This window comes from Aspergillus brunneoviolaceus (assembly GCF_003184695.1).
Source record: "Aspergillus brunneoviolaceus CBS 621.78 unplaced genomic scaffold BO95scaffold_68, whole genome shotgun sequence".
NCBI lineage: Eukaryota > Fungi > Ascomycota > Eurotiomycetes > Eurotiales > Aspergillaceae > Aspergillus > Aspergillus brunneoviolaceus.
Window position 1 is genome coordinate 118,946 of NW_020290798.1, and position 22,415 is coordinate 141,360.

At 14.2% G+C, this 22,415-nt stretch overlaps 1 protein-coding gene across 1 annotated transcript; it reads right to left on the bottom strand.

The window, feature by feature from the left end:
• Positions 1–15,476: 15,476 nt before the first annotated feature.
• On the bottom strand, positions 15,477–15,641 carry BO95DRAFT_371411 (uncharacterized protein; the record flags this gene model as incomplete). The annotated part of the gene is made up of 1 exon (XM_025582953.1): positions 15,477–15,641. A coding segment is annotated over one exon (165 nt), but the record flags the coding sequence as incomplete, so codon positions are not given.
• Between the last annotated feature and the right edge of the window lie 6,774 nt (positions 15,642–22,415).

The window sequence follows — 22,415 nt, forward strand, 5'->3', positions numbered from 1 at the left end:
ATTAAATAGATTAAATAGATTAAATAGATTAAACAGATCAAGCAAGTTAAATAAATCGAATAAATTAAATAAATTAAATAGATTAAACAGATTAAACAGATTAAATAAATTAAGTAGATAAGTCGAAAGAATTAAGACTATATTATAATATTTATATAATATTATTTATATAATCTTTTTCGGCAACTGTACTTTCTAATAATTATCTAATTAAATATTAGATATTATATTTTTTAAAAAGTTCTGTAAAAGTCTTTTTTAGGTTTTTTTTATTAATATAAATATAATCTGACTAACTTAATTAATCTAATTTTTATAATTCTAGATTTAAAATATAATTCTCTGCTTACTAGATTTTTTAAAATAAATAAAATACAGCAGACGCTTTAGCTGTGTTTAAAATATAATAAATTATATTTATATAAAAATATATTTTAAAATAAAATAAACTATTTTTATAAAATTTTTTATTTTTATCTTTTTATATTTATTATTTGTAAAGTAATCTTAAAATTATAAATTAATTATAGTTATCTAGTTTATTTTTAAAGAATATTATTAAATTCTCTTCTTCTGTTTCTTAGATTTTTATAAATTATAATAATATTTTAACTGAAATAAGCTTTTTAAGCCAGATTTTTTTTTTTAAATCTCTAGATTACGCGCGTCGCGAAGAATCAGAAGATTATTTTATATTTAACTTATAAAAAAAAACTTTCTATTTTTTAGAATTAATAGTAGAAGATAATCTTTTTTAAAATCTATATACAAGCTTAAAAACCGCTATTTTACTTTAATTAAAAAAAGATATTAATAATATAAAATAGTTTTTAGAAAAATATATTATTTTCTAATAAAATTTCTTATATTTATTATACTGCATGTTTTTATATCTTATAATATTCAGAAATTAAAAACTTAGAAACTAGTTCTATAAGCTACTATTTTTATAAAAATTATAAAAAGAAAATACTATTAGTAGTATTTAAGTAAATAATTAGCTAGATATTAAATAAAAAACTATTATAAATATTTATTTATTTTTTAAAAATAAATCTTTTTTAATTATTATTTTTTCTAGGCCTCTATAGTCTATAATAAACAGAATTTTTAAAATTAAATTTTATACTTTATAATTATCTGTTACTTACTATTTTAAACTATTAAATATATTTAATTTAAACAAATAATTAATTTTATAGTTTTATTTTTCTGTTGAAAACCAAGTTCTTTTAATTAAATATAAATTAAAGAATATTTTTTAGAGTTGTTAAAAAATATATATATATAGCTATTATTAAAGTTTTTAGATATTAAATAAATATTAATTATAGTAAACTACTAGATTAGCTTTAATTAGAAAGTATTTTTTGTTTTAACTAGATATTTTTTAATAAAAAATATAGATTATTATAAAGTTCTACTGGACTTTCAACCGATATCTAGATCTTATATTAATAAGAATCTAGCTATAATTATTTTATTAGTTTTATATAAATATAACTTATTTTATCAGTTGTTAGATATAACAACTAATAATATTAATAATAATAGTTTAATATTTAGTATAATTTTATTTAAACTTTAGATTTAGTTTAATCAGAATATTTAGCTTTATAATATTTTATTCTATCCTAATCTTATAATAATTATTTAAAGCTAGTATTATATATTCTGTTTTATTTATATAATTTAGCTTATAATTAATATTTTTTTATAAAAACTTTAGATTAAAGTTTTAAATAGTATTATTAAATATATATAAAAGATTTATAATAAAAGTTTTAAAGCCTTTTCTAGTATTTTAAGAATTTTTAGAAAAATATATTCTAGAAACTATTTATAAAAAACTAATATAAAGAATTTTTATTATTTATAATAAAAATTATTTAGATTAGTTTTTTACAGACAGGCTTTAAAGATTTTTTTTTAATAATAGCTAATTTTACTAATTTTTAATTATAAATTTAGAAGATTATATAATTTATAAATATAAGCTTTTAATATTATAAAAAGTTCCAGCTTATTCAACGACTTAAATTAAACTTAATCTACTATTTTTTTTTTAACTATAAAACTTGCTGGAAGTTAATCTATTTTATAATTTACTAGATACTTAATTTTTATTAAATAATTAAGAGTTTTGTTTAGTACTATAATTATAGTAATATTAATTATTTTTATTCTATTACAACTAAATAAAAATAAATAAAATATTTTTTTAAGCTTTTATATTTTTTTTTCTTTTTATATTTTATTTATTTAAGAACAGTAGGCCTACTGTTTATAAAATTTATAATATTTATAATAATTTTTTTAATTATTTAAATTACTTAATTAACCGACTAATAAGAAAGTAGATATTCTAAAAAAAAGATTTTTAGAGACTTACAGAATATATATTAAAAACTCAAAAAATACTATTATTATATTTATTAGATAAAAGACTATATTTATATGATTATAATTATTCTAAACCCAATATTAAAGCTTAAAAAATTTAAGAAAAATATCTAGCTGAATAATAATACTAACTAGTATTATAAATACTAAACTATTTTTAAAAAGATATTCTATTTCTATTATAGTTAGAACCCGGCTATTAATATACTGTTAATTATTTTCGGATTATTATTAGATCTAAATAAAGTCTTTTATAATATTTTTAAATATTAAAGACTTTTACTAGTAATTAAAATATTTAAAGAACTTAAAATATATATAAATATTAAAAATATATAGCTTATAAAAATATTTTTAATTAAACTAATATTATTTTAAATATTATAAAATATATTAAAATTCTTACTTACTAAAAGTCCTACTGTAATTAATTTTTTATTTTTTATTAAATAACTAGAAATTTTCTTTCGGTTGTTATTAACAGTATTAGTATTAAATATTTATTTAATAATTTTTAAGATATCTGCTACTATCGTCGGAGCTGTCTTTATACTAATATAATTAAAATAGTAATACTTTAGATATATACCAATTATTTTATTATTAGTAAAAAGTATTAGAATATTCTTAATAATCTTAATCCGGATTTAATTATTTTTATATCTAAGAAATAAAAAAAAAATAAAATAATTACTATTTTTTATATCAGTAAAAATAAGAATATAGATGATTTTAAAAATAATCTAGAAAATAGATTATTATTAGAAATAGAAAAGCTAGTTTTATCTAAATTTTTAAATATTATATATATTTAAATAAAAATAGAAATCCGGTCTTTTTGATTTCTCTGCTATTATAATTACTATTCTAAAAAGTATAAAAAATAGTATAATTTTATTAGTTTATTTAATATTAGATATTATTTTTTCTATATTAGATTCTGTAAAAATTTTTTTTAAAATATAATATACCTTTCAGCTCTATAAGAGGAGAGGTTAAGTAAATTAAATAGATTAAGCAGATTAAACAGATTAAATAAATTAAATAAATTAAATAGATTAAGTAAATAAGTCGGAAGGATTAGAGCTGTACTATAATATTAAATAAATAAGCTAAATCTAAAAAATATTACTATACTAAAATTAAAAGTATATTATACTTTATATATTATTTATATAAAAAAAATATATATATTATTAATTAATCTGTAATTATTAATTTATCTACTATATCTAATCTTTCTAACCGGTAGGTATAAATAGTTAAAATAATAATTATATTTTAATCTAACTATAACTGTATAGTTAAAATTTTTTTATATCTTAATCTAACCGCCAGATTATGGCCAGATTAAGATTAAGATATAACGGTCAGGTTAATCCACTCTACTTATTATAATAGAAAAAGTAGTAAGTTTAAAAAGTATTATACTAACTATCTTTTATTAATAACTAGCTAATACTATAAAATAATAAAATATTATTATACTACTATCCGTACTGGCTATTATATTAAATATATATAAAATAATAGACTTTTTGTTATATACAAAATAAAAGCCTTTATTAAAAGTACGAAGCTTTAAAATTATATAAAAAAATATCTGATTTAGAAATTATAATTATTAAAATACTCTAATTCTTTCTATAATTATATTTTTAAGAAAAAATAAGACTATTACTGATATCTTTATAATATATATTATTATTATAAAGTAATATATATAGTATCTAAAAAAGCTTATAAAAAATAATTATCTATTATATTAAACAAAAAGATAATCTTAGACTATATTTAATTAATATAATATAAATATTTATATAAATATTATAAAAATACTTCCAATTTTCTATTATATAAATTAAAAAAATTAAAAATCAAATTCTAGCAGTTTTTTATAATATCTACAGAGTCTATATTTTTAGTTAAAACTAGAATATATAATATTATATAGAAAAGACTATAAATATTAATATAACAGATTAAAAACTACTAAAATATAATTATTTTAAATAAAGATTAAAATAATATAGTTATTCTATCGGTTATACTTAATACTTCAGATTTTATAAATAATAGTAGTATATATTTAAGTTTTTTTATAATATATTTAACTTTTAATATAGTTAATATTAATTTATAAATATTAGAAATATCTTAGTTCTTTTTATTCTAGCTAAATAGAAAGTCTGATTAATTTAATATATATATTTACTAGAAGCAGAAAGAGCTTTAAATTAAGATTAAACAGCTTAAAATTAAAGATTTATATTAAAAAACTAATAATATTATAAAATATAAAATCTATAATAAAAATATAACTTTATCTAATATAAATATTATATTTATTAAATAAATATTATTTTATTTAATTAAACTATATAAGAAGTCTGTCTTATACTTAAACTTTAATATTTCTATTTTCTATATAGAATTAATTTTTTTTATATAAAACAACTTTAGTATATGCTTTATAAAAAATAAAATTATAAAAAACCTAAAACTAATAAAATCTATAATTAAAATAAAAGCTTATAAGTAAGTAGTTAAATTCTTTTAAAAGTCTATAAATTTATAGAATTTACAGTATAAAGCTTTACTATATAATTAAAAAAAAATAAATTATTTAATCTATTTATAAGAGAGTTAGCTGCTTTCGATATTATAATTTTTATTTTTTAAAAATATTTCCCGAACCAATTGGCGAGTTTGTTTTAAAAATACTAATTTTTTATATAATTATTATTATAGTAGTTAATTTAATTAAAAATATTAAAACAGCCGTAAGAATATTATTAGAATATATAGAAAATATATTTAATAAATCTTTATATTAAAATTAATTAAAAAATCTAGAACTTTACTTGCTGCTAATATTAATTATTATTATATAAATTTATTATTAAAATTTTAAGATTCTTCTACTTTACTATACAAAAACAGAATATATTATTATTATATTTATAATTTCTAGTATTATAATCTAAATATTAAAAAAAAATAAGCTTACGAGTAATAATTATAAAAATAGATTTTAAATTATATAAGTTAAAAATAATTTTTATAAGCTATTTAATATTCTAGATTTTTTTAGCAGAAACTTGAACTTTTATATTATAAATTTTATTAATAAAAAATTATTTTATACTTTTTTTAGATCTGTAGAAAATCTAAAATCTTATAAATAAGATTATACTGACAGAAAACTTAAACTATATATATAATAAAATATTTTATCAGCAGAAAAAAAAATATATATTAAACTTTATAATTTTTTAGTATAGTAATTTATATATCTAATAGTATTAATATATAAATAATATAGTTATATATTACTGCTTTTAAAACAGAGGTTTTCTTACAGATATATATTAGCTATATTATAATAATTTAAGATTATATTAAATCTTATACCAGCAGAATTTATTTAATATATATATTTAAAGTAATATCAGCAAAAAATATATATTAGTTATAATAATTTTTTTTAATATAATAGTTGAATTATTTTATATTCTTAGTTTTATTTAATATAAGCTTATATAATTATAAATCTTTTTTTACAGCAGATATTTCTTACAGATATATAATAATCTACTATATTATAATAATTTTAAAAAATAAATAATATATTTATATACAGCTTTGTAATACTTTTTTTTATTATTTTATAATTTAATTTTTTAGATTCTGCTTTTTATATTATAAAGTTATTTATTTTTTTTTATATATATTAATAATACTAATTTAAATTCTGAAACTTACTTGTTGTCTAGAATAATTTAATAATTATATATTATTTAAATATTTTTTTATTTTTTTTATTACAGTTCGTCTAGCTTCTCAAATAAAAAAATTATAGTTATTATATAAAATTTATATTTTTTAATATAAAAATAGTCTAAATAGACTTTACTAAAAATTAGTATAGAAATAAATAAAAAATAAGTATTTTTAATTAAAACTTACTAATACTAGTACTATTATTAAGTTCTTAATAAACTATTTTAGAGATTTAATATAAAGTATTATAATTTTAGCAGTAAATTATTATAATTATAATATAGACTAATAAAATATACTAATATTTTAAAATAATAAGATTTTTTGATTAATAGAGCTTATATATTCTTTCGTGCTTATTTAAACTATTATTTAAAACTAGAATATTTATAAAAATAGATCTATTAAAACACTCTTTAATAAAATTAAAAATTTTAAGAATTATTTAAATTAATAATAGTTATAATAAACTATTATATATAGTATAAGATTTTATAACTAACTATTTTTATCGGTATTTGTCTTATTAATTTATTAAGACCTAGAAGAATTATATTTTATATTAATATAAATTTTAGCGAAGAGTATATATATAAAACTTTTAAATAAACTTTATATTAAATATATAAATAATAATTAACTAGAAAAAATAAAATTAGTATAGTAGTATAATTTCTAAACTAATTATTTATATTTTAAAGTATATCTAACTGGTTAAGAAAAAATTATAAGTAGTTAGTTCTACTATAGTTATATTTAAATAGAATAATAAAAAATTATAGTTTTTTTTATTATTTAATTTATTGATAAGATTTTTAATTATTTATATCTATAGTATTATTCGATGGTATTAGTACTATTTAAAAACTACAGATTTTTTTTATATTAAAATTAGCTATATTTTCTTAAATTTAAGATCCCAAATTTAATATATTATTTTAAAAATATATTAATAGAAAGAACTATAATTAGTTAATTTAATTTTTTTTAATATTTTAAATATTATAGAACTTTTATTAGTAAGCTAATTAAAAAGTGGCTAAGATTCTAGTTAAAAATTTTATTAATTCTAAAATAAAATATTAGTATAAATCTATTTAATAAGAAATTGTTCAATAAAATCGGCTGTTAAATAATAATTATATTATATTATATATATAATATAAAAAGACTTTTTTATTAAATATAAAAAAATAATATAGTTATAATATTTTTTTAATAGATTAATATAAAAGTTAGCTGTAAGAAATATGCTTAACTATAAATTATTATATATATAATAGTTATAATTCTTAAAGCTGATAAAATATTATATATACTAATTATACTAATAAAATATTTATATAATTTATATATCAGATATTAAAACTAACAGTGTAATAATATAAAAATTAATATATATTAATAATTAATATTTTTAGTTAAAATAGTTTAAATTAGATATATATTATAAGCAGTTGTAATATTTAATTTATTTTATAATTAACTATTTTTTTCTTAAACTTGTTCGGAGCCAGTTTATAATAGAAGATTATTTTTTTAAAATCTAATAATTAGCTAATATTATTAAATATATCTAAATATTTTTTTATAATATTAGTAAATAACTATCCGATTATACTAATTAATAATTTATAAAACTATTATAAAATAAATAGCTAATAATAGTTTATCTGACTATAAACTACTATAATCTAAAGATAAAAAAATAAAAAATATTAGCTAAAAAAAAGAGCAGACAGATCTAAATAAAAATAAAATAAATAAAAAAAATAAAATCTAAAATAAAAATAAATATATTCTACCAGCTTTAGAAAGCTTATTTAATACTGCTATAATTATTTATTATAGTAATTAAAAACCGAAATACTATTTTAATTAATTATTAAAAAAATATTATTATTAATTAGAAAATATTATTTATTATAATTTCAGCCGTAGATAAACTATAGTACTAATTAAAAACAGATTTATTATTTTATATATAATTATTTTTAATTATTAAACTAAAATATAAAGTTTTTATTCTAGTTATATCTTTTTCTAAAGACTCTCGGAGACGAATTTAGTAAAAAATTAATAAATAATAAGTAGAATCTAAAGAGTTATAAATAATTTTATATTAAAAATTATATTTATAATATTATTATAAAACTGTATACTATAGATACTGCTTAAAATAAATTCAGATTAAATAAAGATATTTAGTTTAATAATTATACTAATACTTTTAATACAGACAAAAAAAATAAATATAAAAAAAATAAATTAACTGGTTTTTAATTTTCTAGATTTAACTAATTTTATATTTATTATATAAATAATAAACAAAAAGTTTTATTAATAACAGTCGAATATAAACTATTTTATAAGCTATTTATAAAAAATCTTTATATAGAATTCTAACTAATAGATTTCTGGTATAAAATAATTAGACCGGATTTTATTTCTATAAAAAAATCTAAAAAATTAAAATATAATATAGTCTGGTTAACAGGCTCGGTAGTAGTATAAGAATATTATATTATAATCTAAAAAGATTTTAAATATTTATATCTAATAAATAGTTTTATTTTAGTTCTGCTGAAAGTCGACTATAATAATTTAAATATATTATATTACTATTTCTACGAACTAAATATAAAAATTAATTATTAAAAAAATAAGAATCTATTATAGCAGCCGGTAATATTTATTATATAAATTTTATATTTATATTTAATAAGTTTTTAATTATGGTATTAAAATTAAAAGTAGAGAAATATAACACGAATATATTTATTAGAATAAAAAATAAGCTTTAATTATATATATTTATAGATTTCTGTATTAGAATTATAGTATAATTTATTTAGATTAAAATATATAATTTTAGAGTATACCGGCTCCAAATTTATTATATTTAAATATATTTTATTATTATTACTAGTATAGTTATTTTTTAAATATTAAATTATTACTTAATTATAATATAGCTATATATTTTTAAATTCTAAGCTTTATTTAAAAGATACCGGCTTTTTATCTAACTTAAAAATAGATAATACTATAAAAAGATAAAAATATTATTTTAATTAATTATTATTATTTTTAGTATTTTTTTTATATAATTATCAGCTTGTTATACAGACTCTTGCTATAAATAAAATAATTAATATTAAAAGAATATTATATTATTTTATATTTAGTATTATTTATTAGATTTATAATAAAGCGGTAAACTAAATATATAATATTCTAATATTAGATTTTACTAATAAAAAAAATAGCTGATATTATTTGATTAAAACAGAAATTATAGTTAAATAAATTAAATAGTAGCTAAACAAAAATATTAACTATAGCTGTATATTAATTAAATATTATAATATATTAAAAATATTATTTAAGATTATATATATTATATATAAATATATAATAGTCGGTAAAAAAATAATATATCTATTTTAATATTAAATATTTTATAAGACTAATATATATAATATATTTTTATATATATAAGAATCAGCTATACCGGTTTTTTTAAATAAGCTTAACTTAAATAAGTTTTATTTTATTTATAATACTAAAAAAATTTGTTATATACTATTTATAGCTTAAGATAGCAATCTAATAAGTTTAAAAATATAAAAAAAATAGTTATTTATAAGATTTTAAGATTTATAAAATTAATCTATTTATTCGGAATTTTATATAATAATTTTCGGCCGGATAATATTTTATAAAATATAAAATTAGATAAAGCCTTAATTATTAACTTTTATTATTTTAAACTAAATTTATAGTCTATTTAAAAATATTAACTATTCTTCTACTATAAAACTAAAAAAAATAGATAAAAGCAGTCTTATATAATTTATAATTAAGTATAATAGTAGCTAGCAAATTAATATATAACTAAAAAAATTATTAGAGGGCCAGACGAGTTCTGTTTATTTATATTATTTTTTTTATAAATTTCTGTTAATATTTAAATAATATAGCTGTTAGTATAGCAAAAGTAGATTTAATAATAATATAAACTATAAAATAAAACTAATTAAAAACAGAAAAGCTGTATAGTTTTTTTAGTAAATATTAATTAAATATTATATATTTTTTTATAAATATATCAAAAAGTCGATAAGTTGTTTTTAATATCTAAAACCAGTAGTCTATTTTAAAAATCTTAATTCTAGAATTTTAATTTTATTAGTAAGCTGGGTTTACGCTTACTTTTTAATAATTTATTTAATAATAAGATTTATATAATAAATACTAGATTAAAAACTAATTATAATAGTAAATTTAACTATTTATTTATATCTTTTTATATAAAGTCTAATACTTTAAATATTAATAAATATTATATAATACTATTTTAGTCTGTAGATACGGTTTCTTTTTTTGGATTTCTTAATTAAAAAGAATTTAAATATATTTATTATTAAAGTATTCAGACTAATCTTCTTATTCTGCTTATATTAGTAGTTTAATACTTGCTGAATTTAGTCCGGATTATTTTTTAAAACTAGTATAATATTATATATTAGACAAGCTTAAATTTAGAAAAAAATAATATATTATATTTTTTTATTAACTAACTTTAGAAACAATTAGAAAGCCGAAACCAACTATTTTATTAATATAAAAATAAGCTAAAATTTACTTATTTAATAAAAGTAAAAATATCTATTAATAGTAGATTATATTATTATATTAAGATATTATTCTTTTTATTTACTAGACTAATTTAAAGTATAATAAATATAGAATATTAGGCTTATAAAAGTAAAGCAATTATACAGATAGATATTTAATTATTAAAAAGTAAAGAGATTACTGCTAAAATAAATCTAATAAAAAATAAAATAGGTAATCTTAAAAACTATTAAAAATAAAAAATAAAATTTTATAACTTAATATATATTATTATATTATAACAGGTTTTTGTAGTATAGTACTTGTATATCTGGATTAATATATAAATAATTACTGTTTAATATTCTAATTTAGAATAAAGTAAGATTAGCTGTAGACTAAATATTTAAAAAACCAGCTAATATAATTATATTAATTTTTACTTAGATCTAGATGTTTATAATATGTTAGAAACTACTTAACGCAGTAGATATGCTGGTTAGGCAAGGCAAGCAAAATAGTTAAAAACAGTCTTCTATTAATTTTAAAACTAATTCTTAAGAAATCTTCTTCTCTAAAAAATCTCAGAATAATATATTATATAAAAAGAAGAGGTAAATAATATAATAATATAAATATTCGGATTAAAATCCTAACAAATCCGTATCAATTCTAAAGCAGCTATTATAATAGTAAATATAAATTATTATAGTAATAAATATTATATAATAATTATACTTCTCTACTAAGCTGGACTATCTAATATAATAATATAATTATAAATAGCTTTATTATTTATTTTAATTAGATATTTCTGCTAGTAATATTTTTTAAATAATAAAGTTCGGTGCTGTAATAGTAAAAAAATTATTTAATAAACTATATATTTTATAAATAGAAGATTTTAGAGCAGTAAATAAAATATATATTTTATTAATAATCTAATTAGAATTCGATATAAAGTATATATATAAATAAAAAAAATTAATATATCTTTATTTATTTTTATATTTTAACTTTTTATTAAATCTTTTTTTTTATATTTTTTTTTATTATTTTTGCTTTTATTTTTATTATTTGTTTTATATTTTATTTGTTAATTTATTTTTTTAAAACTCTTATTTCTACTATTTTTTAATATAATATTAATAATTACTTGCTGTTGTTTGACCGATATATCTATTATATTTAAAATCTTTTTCTATCTATATTATTTAAGAATTAGTATTAAGAATTTTAATATTATTAATATAGAAAACTTTATATCTGGTTATATTTTTAATACTATAACATCTATAGTATATAAATAATATTCTAGTAAAAACCAGATTTATTATTAGATATATTTTAACAGCTTTTTAATAAATTTCTTAGGCTAATAAGAACTAGATTTTAATTAATATACTAAAAAATACTCTTAAATTTTTATAAATTTTAAACTAAAGTTAGAAATTTTTTATCAACTATACTACTTCCGACTAAAATCTAGATTAAAATCTAATATTTTATATTTAGATTAATTATTTAATTCTAATTTTAACTATTAGTTTTAAAATAGCCGAGCTGGTTTACTGCTATAAATATAAACATATTAATATTAATAAGTCTAAGATTACTATATATTTTTCTATTAATTTTTTATTAATTTATAGACTAATTTACTAGTTTAATTTAGTTTTTTATTACTTTTTTATTATAGGCTGTTATTTTATTGCGGATAATCCAACTATATTTTATCTAATATTTAGAAATAATAGGTTTTTTTTATAAACTAAAGCTAAATAGATATTTTTTAAGAAAATTTACTGTAAGATATATATTATATATAACAACAAGACCTTCTTCTAAAATTTTTATATTTAGAAAATAAAGTAGATCTAATTTTTTATTATTTATCTTCTATAAGAATAGTATTAATTAACCGGATTAATCCGGTAGTTTTTTAATAAAAGTCCGGCTTATTTATAAAAGTTTTTTATTTTAATTATATATTTTAATATTAATTTTTAAATATATTTAATATAGCAATTTAATATAAATTTAGTTATTTTTTTTATATTTAAAAATAAAATATTTTCTGTTGTTCTAATTTTTTTTTTATTTTTTATAGTTTTAAATAGCTTGTTAAATATTATCTATAGATTTTTCCGGGATTTATTTATTATATTTACTTAGCCAGCCTGTTTATTTAATTAAAAAATATTATTTATTATTAAAAGTCTGTTTATTTTTAATATTTTTAATCTTAAACTTCTCTTTCTTTTCTAAATCTAAAAAATAAAATTAGTTTTATAAATCTATACTAAATTTTTATTATTCTAATAATAATATATAAAAAATATTATAAATTCGACTATAACAGTTAGATAGAAAAATTTAATAAATTTATAATAGAAGAGAGAATAGAAAGAGAACAAATATAATAAAAAAAGAACCTACCAAATAAAATAAAAACTTAAAAATTAAAAATAAAAAAAATAATAAGATAAGACTTTTCAAAAAAAAAGAGATGAAATAGTATATTATAATATAATATTATTACATTACTAGATTAGTGCTACGAAAGTAATAGAATAGACTATAGTATAACAAACCTAGCAAATTAATTTAAAGCTAAAAAAAAAAAATTTTAGAAAAAAAAAAACCGACCACAAAAAAAAAAAAAAGATAAATAAACAAAAAAAAAAACAAAAAAAAAAAAAAAAAAAGAGAAAAATAAAAAATAATAATAAAAAAAAAAAAAAAAAAAAAAAAGAAAAGAACAGAATAGAAAAAATTTATAAAAAAAAAATAAAAAAGATAATATAAAAAACTCAAATATACTTTTAGAATAAAAATAACGGTAGAAGAAAAAAACACTGAAAAAAAAGAAAGTAAAATAAAAATAAAAAAAAAAACAAAACACTAATATTTACTAGAAAAGAAAATCTTTATTTAAGATTATATTCTAAAATAGTTTAAACTAAAGTTTAATTTTTTTATAAAAGAGTTCAGCAAGTTCTAAAATAGTTATAATATATAAAATAAATAAAAATTAATATTATTTTATAAATCTATTTATAATAATAAGAATTAAATCTAAAATATTATTTTTTATTATAATAGAAGATAGACCTGTAATAAAATCTATAAATAATTTAATAAAAAGTTAGCTAGAAATCGGTAGTAATTTAAGCTTATTATATAATTTATATCTAATAAATATAACTTTTTAATATATAGAATATTTTCTGATATAAATAACTATATTTTTCTAAAGATTTATTTAATAGAACTTTCTTTTAAGAAGAGTTTTTATTTTTATATATTCAGAATACTGCTAATATACTAATATATTTATTATAAAATAAGCTTATTCTAATAGTTTTAGAATATAATAAATTCTTATATTTATATACTCGGAACGCTGCTAATATATTAATATATAAATTATAAAATATTTTTATTCCGACAGTCTAGCTAACTGCTTTTATATCGGTTTAATTATATTTAGATTCTAATAAACTTAATATATATTAGCGGGTATAGAATTTAGAACTTTTTTATAAAAATATTTTATTATATTTTAGCTAGAACTTTTTTAAAACTAGCTATAATCTTATAAAAAATTTACCAGTTATTTAATATTATATTAATTTTAGAATCTCCGTATTAGATAAGACTTTTAAGTTTTTTTTTATTTTTAATAGTAAATCAGCAGGATTATATTTACCAGACTAATATTAAATAATAAAATTATAACTATTAAAATATATATATTATTAAGCCTAACAGCTGTTCAGCTTCGGCTGTTTTATAAAAATCTAAAAATTTTAATAGTTTAAAAAAATTTTAATAGTATATAATAGCCTTTTAAAATATTAATACTAATACTTAAATAAATAAATAATAATAAAAAACTTTTAGTCTAAGATTAAATAGTAAGTTTTAGTATTATTAAACTTTTTTAATCAGAATATAATAGAATAGTATACTTTATAATCATCTGGCTGGAACAGTATTTCTGTTATATTTTATTAAAAAATATCTGTTTTTATCTAGATTTTTTATTAAAAATTAAAATATCTTAATAAAAATACAGTCTTAAAATTATAAAAAAGCTATTAAAATACTACTATTTTTTTACTAGTTAATATTATTCTTTCAGGCTTTTTTCTATTCTGAATACTTTTCAAAAAAAAGATTAGTAGCAATATAATTAAAAAATAATTCTTAATAAAATACTAATAAAAATTATAGAATTTTAAGAATACTTAAATCTTATAGTATATAATTAGTATTAACTATATAAAAATATTAAATATCCGTTGGGAATCTATCGATATATTATATAAAAATATAATATATTCTAGAAATTTAATATAATCTTAGTAAAAAGTATACTTTAATAATTTAATATAAAGATCTGCTTTTTATAAATATTCTAATACTTAATATAAATAAAGAGTATACAAAGGGCGGTTTTTTAAAAAAATAAGAATATTATCTAAATAAATAATACAGAAAACATCTAATCTATTATAAAAAGCTAAATAAATATAGTTTTAAAATATAACTGGAGTATTAGTTAATTTAAAAAATATAACTAAATATTTAAAATATTTATAATAAGTTTAAAAGACTGTTTTTTATTTATCTTTTTATTTAATATAAATTTAGTAATATATATTTTAAATATTTAGTTTAGAGAAATATTTGGCTTCTATAATTCTATTTAGAATTTCTAAAATTAGAAGTAAAGAATAATAATTTTTAACTAAAATCTTATTAAGTTTTCTATAATCTATATATAATCGAAAGTTTTTATTTTTTTTTAATATAAAAAGAATAAAGGCTTCTATAAGACTTTTAAAAAATTAAATTTATTTTAATTAAATATTTTTATTAATATAATAATAAAGAAATTGGAGCTTAACTTAAAATAAAAAATAAATAGATTTATATAGTAGAATTTTGCTATTTTTTAGATTAATAGTATAATCCGAGAATCTATAAAAAAAAATTATTAAAAATAACTAGAAAAAAATATATTTATAAAATCTTAAAACTTAAAAGATAATATAATCTTATTAAATCTAATTTATAAATAATTCAAAAAGACTTTATCTTCTAGTAATTAGATATTCTTTAGAAGTTTAATAATAATATAAATATAAATAAGATTTCGGTAAGTTTTTATAAATTTATAAAAGAATAAAATCTTTAATATTTAAATCTTATACTATTACTGTTAATTCTATATAAATAGATAAATATATAAATCTTCTAAAATAGTTATTAAAAATAGAATAGGACTTTCGGAAAGATCTGAATTATAATTAATAATTATATAATATTTTATAAATAATTATATAGTTCCCCTCGAATTAGTAGCAGTAATAAGAATTTTTTATATATTATAAATATTTATAATAAGATAATTAATTATAGTAACTAATAGAACTATAAAACAGACTGTATTTAAATAGAATTATTAAATAAATTAATAGCTAATAAAATTAATTTTAGTATATAAATCTAAGTTTATATAGATTTCGAGTATGTTTTTAAAATAAATAAATATATTAAAATAAATAGTAGTCTTTATTTTAGGCCAGTTTATTAAAAATATAAAGATTTTTTTAATTATTATTCTTTTTTTATTAGTTCTGGTTTAGTTTTATTTTTATTTTTATAAAAATATTAGTTAGCTAAATAGTATTTACTATTATATTTATAACAGTAAAAGATTTTTTCTTTTTAATTTCTTTTATTTTAAGAGGATTTAAATAGAAAAAACTTATTATTAGACTATAAAAATCCGGATTCTTTAAAAATCTTATTTAAATAGTATTTTTAGTTTTTTAAATCTTATTTTCTCTTTCGGTTTAATATATTCTAATAATAAATAATAATAGATATTATTTTCTCTCGAAAGTCCGGTAGTTTTAATATATATTTATAAATATATTAACTAAGTTTCAGTACCAGCTTTAAAAAAAAAATTAATATATATTTATTATTTTATTTAGATTCGAAATAATACTCTAAAATATTTAAATAAAAATAAAAATTTTTTAGATTTTAATTAATTTACTGGTGGGTCTATTCAACCTGTTTTATAATATTAGATTATAAAATAATTATATTTTAAATAAAAAAAAGTTTATTAGATAAAATAATCCTATAATTTTTTAATATTTCGGCGGTTTTTTAAAGATTTTTTATTAATATATTAGTACTATTTCTGCCAATAGATAAAATCTAAATAGTTAACTGTAATTAGAATTTTTTAATTTTCTATTCGATACTTTTAAGGGGCTTTTTTAAAAATATATAATAAATTATAAATCTATTCTGTTCTCTATTATAAACTAAACCGAAAAAAAAATAGAGATTTTTTTAAATTTAATTTTTTTTTTATTTAGAAGATAAGATCGAGCTAGTATAATATTATTATAATTTTATTAAAAATTTAATATCTTTATATTCTATTTATAATACTTAAACCTGTTTTTTTAATTATTTTAATTATTTTAATTAGTAAATAGTAGCTTGCACTTTTTAAATATCTATCTAAATTAAATAATATAATTTAAAGATAGATAAAGTGCCTTAAAATAATTCTGATAAAGATTTATTAGATAATATATTATTTTTTCTTAAATAATTAAAAAAAAGAAGAATTAGAAATTATTAAAAATTATTTAATATAGTAGACATGCTGGTTAAATAAGATAAGTAAAATAATTAAAAATAGTTTTCTATTAATTTTAAAACTAATTCTTAAGAAATCTTCTTTTTTAAAAAATCTTAAAATAATATATTATATAAAAAGAAAGGATAAATAATATAATAATATAGATATTCGGATTAAAATCCCGATAAATCTATATCGACCCCGAAGCGGCTGCCATAGTGGTAGATATGGGCTGCTGTAGCGGTAGGTATTGTATAACAATCTGAAGCTTGCTGCTTGAAGTATTCCGATTAATATATATAAAATTTTAAGTTTTATTTTTAGAAAGATTGGATAGTAAGCTAAAAAATATAGAAAGTACTAATTATTCGAGTATATCTACGTATATTATAAGATATTTTATACAACTATATACTAAAATCCTATATTTACTATTATTTTTACTTAAAACTTCTATAAAAAGTATTATAGGTATTAAAGATGTTGAAGTTATCTAAACAACAGCAGAAAAAGATTTATATAAGTAAAAATATAATAATATAAGTTGGACGGTAGAAAAAGAAAGCTGGATCTTAGTATAAAAAAATAAATAAAAAATAGTATAATAAAAACCTGCTAGTAAATATACAATATTTAAATATTCTAGTTTTACAAGTTTAGAAGCGGAAAAAGAAAAGTTATTATAAAAAGAAAAGTTGGAATAGAAAAATAGACAATTTTTTATATAAATATTTATATTTATAAATAAACTGGAAGCTAATTATATTTTAATATACTTTTTAAAGTATATTATTTTAATTTTAATATTAATATTTGTAATATATTACTCCTTATATAAATTAGTAACCAATTATGGAAGAGGATGAAAAGGGTAGAAAGAATAAAAAAAATAGAAAGAATAAAGAGAATAAAAAGAATAGAAAGAATAAAAAGAATAAAAAGAATAGAAAGGATAAAAAGAATAAAAAGAATAAAAAGAATAAAAAGAATAAAAAGAATAAAAAGAATAAAAAGAATAAAAAGAATAGAAAGAATAGAAAGAATAGAAAGAATAAAAAAAATTAAAGCATATCAGCAACTAATTAATCTTCTTATAAATAAAAATAAGAATATAAATAATTTTTCTTACTTTTAGCTATTACTAGCAGTTAAAAAAAGTAGTTAAATATATATTCTGGTTATAATATATATAAATAAAGATTTAAAAAACTAAAATTAAAAAATAATTAGCTAGTTCTGTTTATTTTTTTTTACTATTTTTTTAGTTAACTAGAAGAAATTCTGACCTTATTTTTATTATATTATATTCTAAGTTTTAATTCTTTATACTAAGTATATTTCATCTGTAGTAAGATTTAATTTATAATTATTTTAATTTTTTAAAAAAATTAATATTTATAGATTAGTATTATATATATATTTTTTTATATATAGTATTTCTGTAGATATAAAAAAAATAGAATTTATTTAATATATTAATTATTAAAAAATTAATATAAAATATAAGCCGATAAGAAAAAAATTAAAAAAAAATTCTATAAATTATTATAGAGATTATCTTATTAATTCTAATACTTTAAAAAAGTATTTTTCGGATAAGAAGTTATAGAATTAAATAACCAAAATAGAATATAATTATTTATTAAGCTGAATAGAGAAATTAATATAATTTAATATATATTAATTTAAAGAAAAACTTTATTAAGAATAAGATAAATATTAAAAATTAATAGTAGTAAGGCTTATATAATAATTAAGTTAATTTTAAAAATATTTATAATAAGATTATTTTATTTCACTATTAAAAACTTTTCTTTATTATTATTAAAAAAAATAATTATAAAAGAATATTATATATTTTATTTCTGATACTAACTCTAGTATTTTTTAATACTTTTTAAAAAATATTATAAAAATAATTTATTTATTTTTAAAAAATATAATAATATTTTTTTTCTTAAAATAGTCTCTACGTCTGATAAATTCAGAGATATTAATAATACTTAAATTCTGTCTATTTTTTTTCGATAATTTTAAAGCTTTTTAATACTTCTTAAAATATTTTTAAAATTATTATATAAGTATATTTTATTTTTTAAAATATAGACAGCTGGTTTAACTCTTAATATATTTAAAGCTTTTTTTAATATAATCTGATAATTATTATATAAAACTTTTTTTTAAATAATACCGCTTTTTAGATCGAAATACGGTAAAAATATTATTACTATATAAAATAAAAATATTATACTTTTTAATTATTTAATTTATATTATTTCGAAGTAATTAGATAAATAGAATATATTAATAAAATCTTTTAGTATAATTTTAGTTCTGTTTTTTTACGGTGTTTTGTTTATTAAATATATTTTAAATAAAGTTTTTATAGTAGATATAGGCCTAAATAGACGGTCTAAACACAGTTTAATATAATATTTAAAAATAAAAAAAAATAAAATAGTAGAAATATTTTTTTTTAAATATAAATAAAATAGTATCTTATAAATAATAAAAGAAAAATAAATCTATTAAAAATATTATAAAACTGATAATTCTATATATATAATATTTTAAAAAGATTAGAAAGTATAAAATAAAATATAATATTAGTTTATAATATAATACAGAAGATCTTAATAATATAATTAATTATTATTTTATATAAATAAGTTAAATTAATAATTTATTAGCTACGGCGATTAACTTACCAAAAATAAAATATTAACTAAATATTAAGATAAAAATATATTTAATAAATTAGTTTAGTTAATAAAATATTAAGTTAATTTAAAATTAAGATAGTAATATAGATAGATAAAAGTAATAAGTTTTATATCTAGTTATAATTATAAAAATTTATATAAATAATAGTAAGATTAAAATTAAGTCGGTAATATAAAATAATATAAATAATATTTATACTAGATATATTATTAGACTTATAAAGAATTATTACTATTTAATTTAATTTTATTTAAAAATACTAGATAGTAAAAGCTTTTATTACTATTATATAATTTTAGAAAATAAAATAAGAAATTTATATATTTAAGTATTAATATAGTCTAATTAGATATTTTTAATTAATAATTAAGTCTAACTGTTATAGTTAGAGATTACTATATATAATAATAATTAGAATATAAGTTTTTTTATTTTTAAAAAATATTAACTGCTGGCTGTATTATACTTTTTTAGTTATAAAGAATTATTATAGTCTTATTTTATATATTTTATAATATAACTATATTATAAAAATAAATATCTTCTGCTTTTATAAATTCTAAAATAGATAATATAGTATATACTAAGAAAAGCTAGGCTTAGTTATAAAATAAACTATTTAAATTTTATACTTTTTTAAGTTAATTAAATAAAGATTATTTTATTATTATTTATTTATTTTTATATAATAAGACTATTTTATCTTTCTTAGATATTAAAAAGATATATTATTTATTATAAATTAAAATATTTATTTTTTTATTTATTCTTGATTTATAATTTGCTTAATTAGTTATATTTTTTTTATATCTAAGTTCTACTATTTATATAAAGATTTTATTATTTTTTTATATATTACACTGTATGTAGCTGCTATTAATACTTTTATTTAAACTAAGAATAACTTAGTAATTTAATAATTAAGATTATATTAATTAAACTACTATTATTTTTTAATTATTAATTTATTATTCTTGCTTTTGTTTTAACAAGCTAATAAATAGATTAAACTAATTAGTAATAATAATCGGATTAAATCAGATAAACTAATTTAATAAATTAAATAAAAATAAATAAAAAGAAATAAGCTGATATAAATATTTAATCTTTTCTAATTAGTATTTATTAATAACTTTAGTTAAAATATTATTATAGTTAAAATTTAGTATTTAAAAAAAGAAATTTTAATATACTTTTACTCTATTAGAAAGTTTCTATTTTATTATAATATTTTATATTTACCGAAGCTTTATTAAATAAATATATTAAGCTTAATATAAAAGTTTTTATAACAGAAAATATAAAAACTAATAAAAGATATAAATAGTTCTGTTTTTATATAAAAAGCTAGACTCGGGCTATAAAATAAAAAAAATAAAGCTATTTTAATATATATTTAAAAAATAATCTAAATAATAAAAAGTTTTTAGTTATAGTTTATATATTATATATAAAAAAGACTTAGTAAGTCAGTCTAAAAACCAACTGTAAGAAATAATATTAGTTTGTATATATAATAGATTATTTATTTTTTATAATACATCTAATATATATTTTATATACTTATAAAAAGATATTTATATTAATAATATTAGTTTATAATTATATAGATTTTTATATTAATAAAAGCTGTTATTATATAAATTTCTATAATAAAAAAATAAGAATTATTATATATACTTATTTTTTTACCAATAGAATATCTAGTTATATATATAGCTTGATTTTCTGCCGGTATTATTTATAATATAAAGATTCTAGTTTCTGCTAAAGATTTCTACTGAAAAAATCTAGAATATAAATAATTTAGTTTAAAAAATCTTATTTTTAATTTATAGAATCTAAAATTTATTTTATAATTATTATTTACAAGCTTATTTTTTAGATATTTTTAAGTTAAACTATAATTAATAAAAAAATAGAAAATAAAAGCTTTTTTATATAGAAATATAAAATTCTTAAAATATTATAGTAAATATTATATAATAATAATAAATGCTGGCAACGAGCCGAATTCTAGATTCTTAAATTATTATTATTCTAATAATCTATTATATATATTTTATATATAATCTATTTAATTGCGTGCAAACTTTTTATTATTTTTAATTAAGTATTATAATAATAGTTTTATAAGACTAGTACTTTCGAAATAAGCTTATATATTAAAAAAATATTTTTAAAAACTGGAATTATTGCGTTGAAA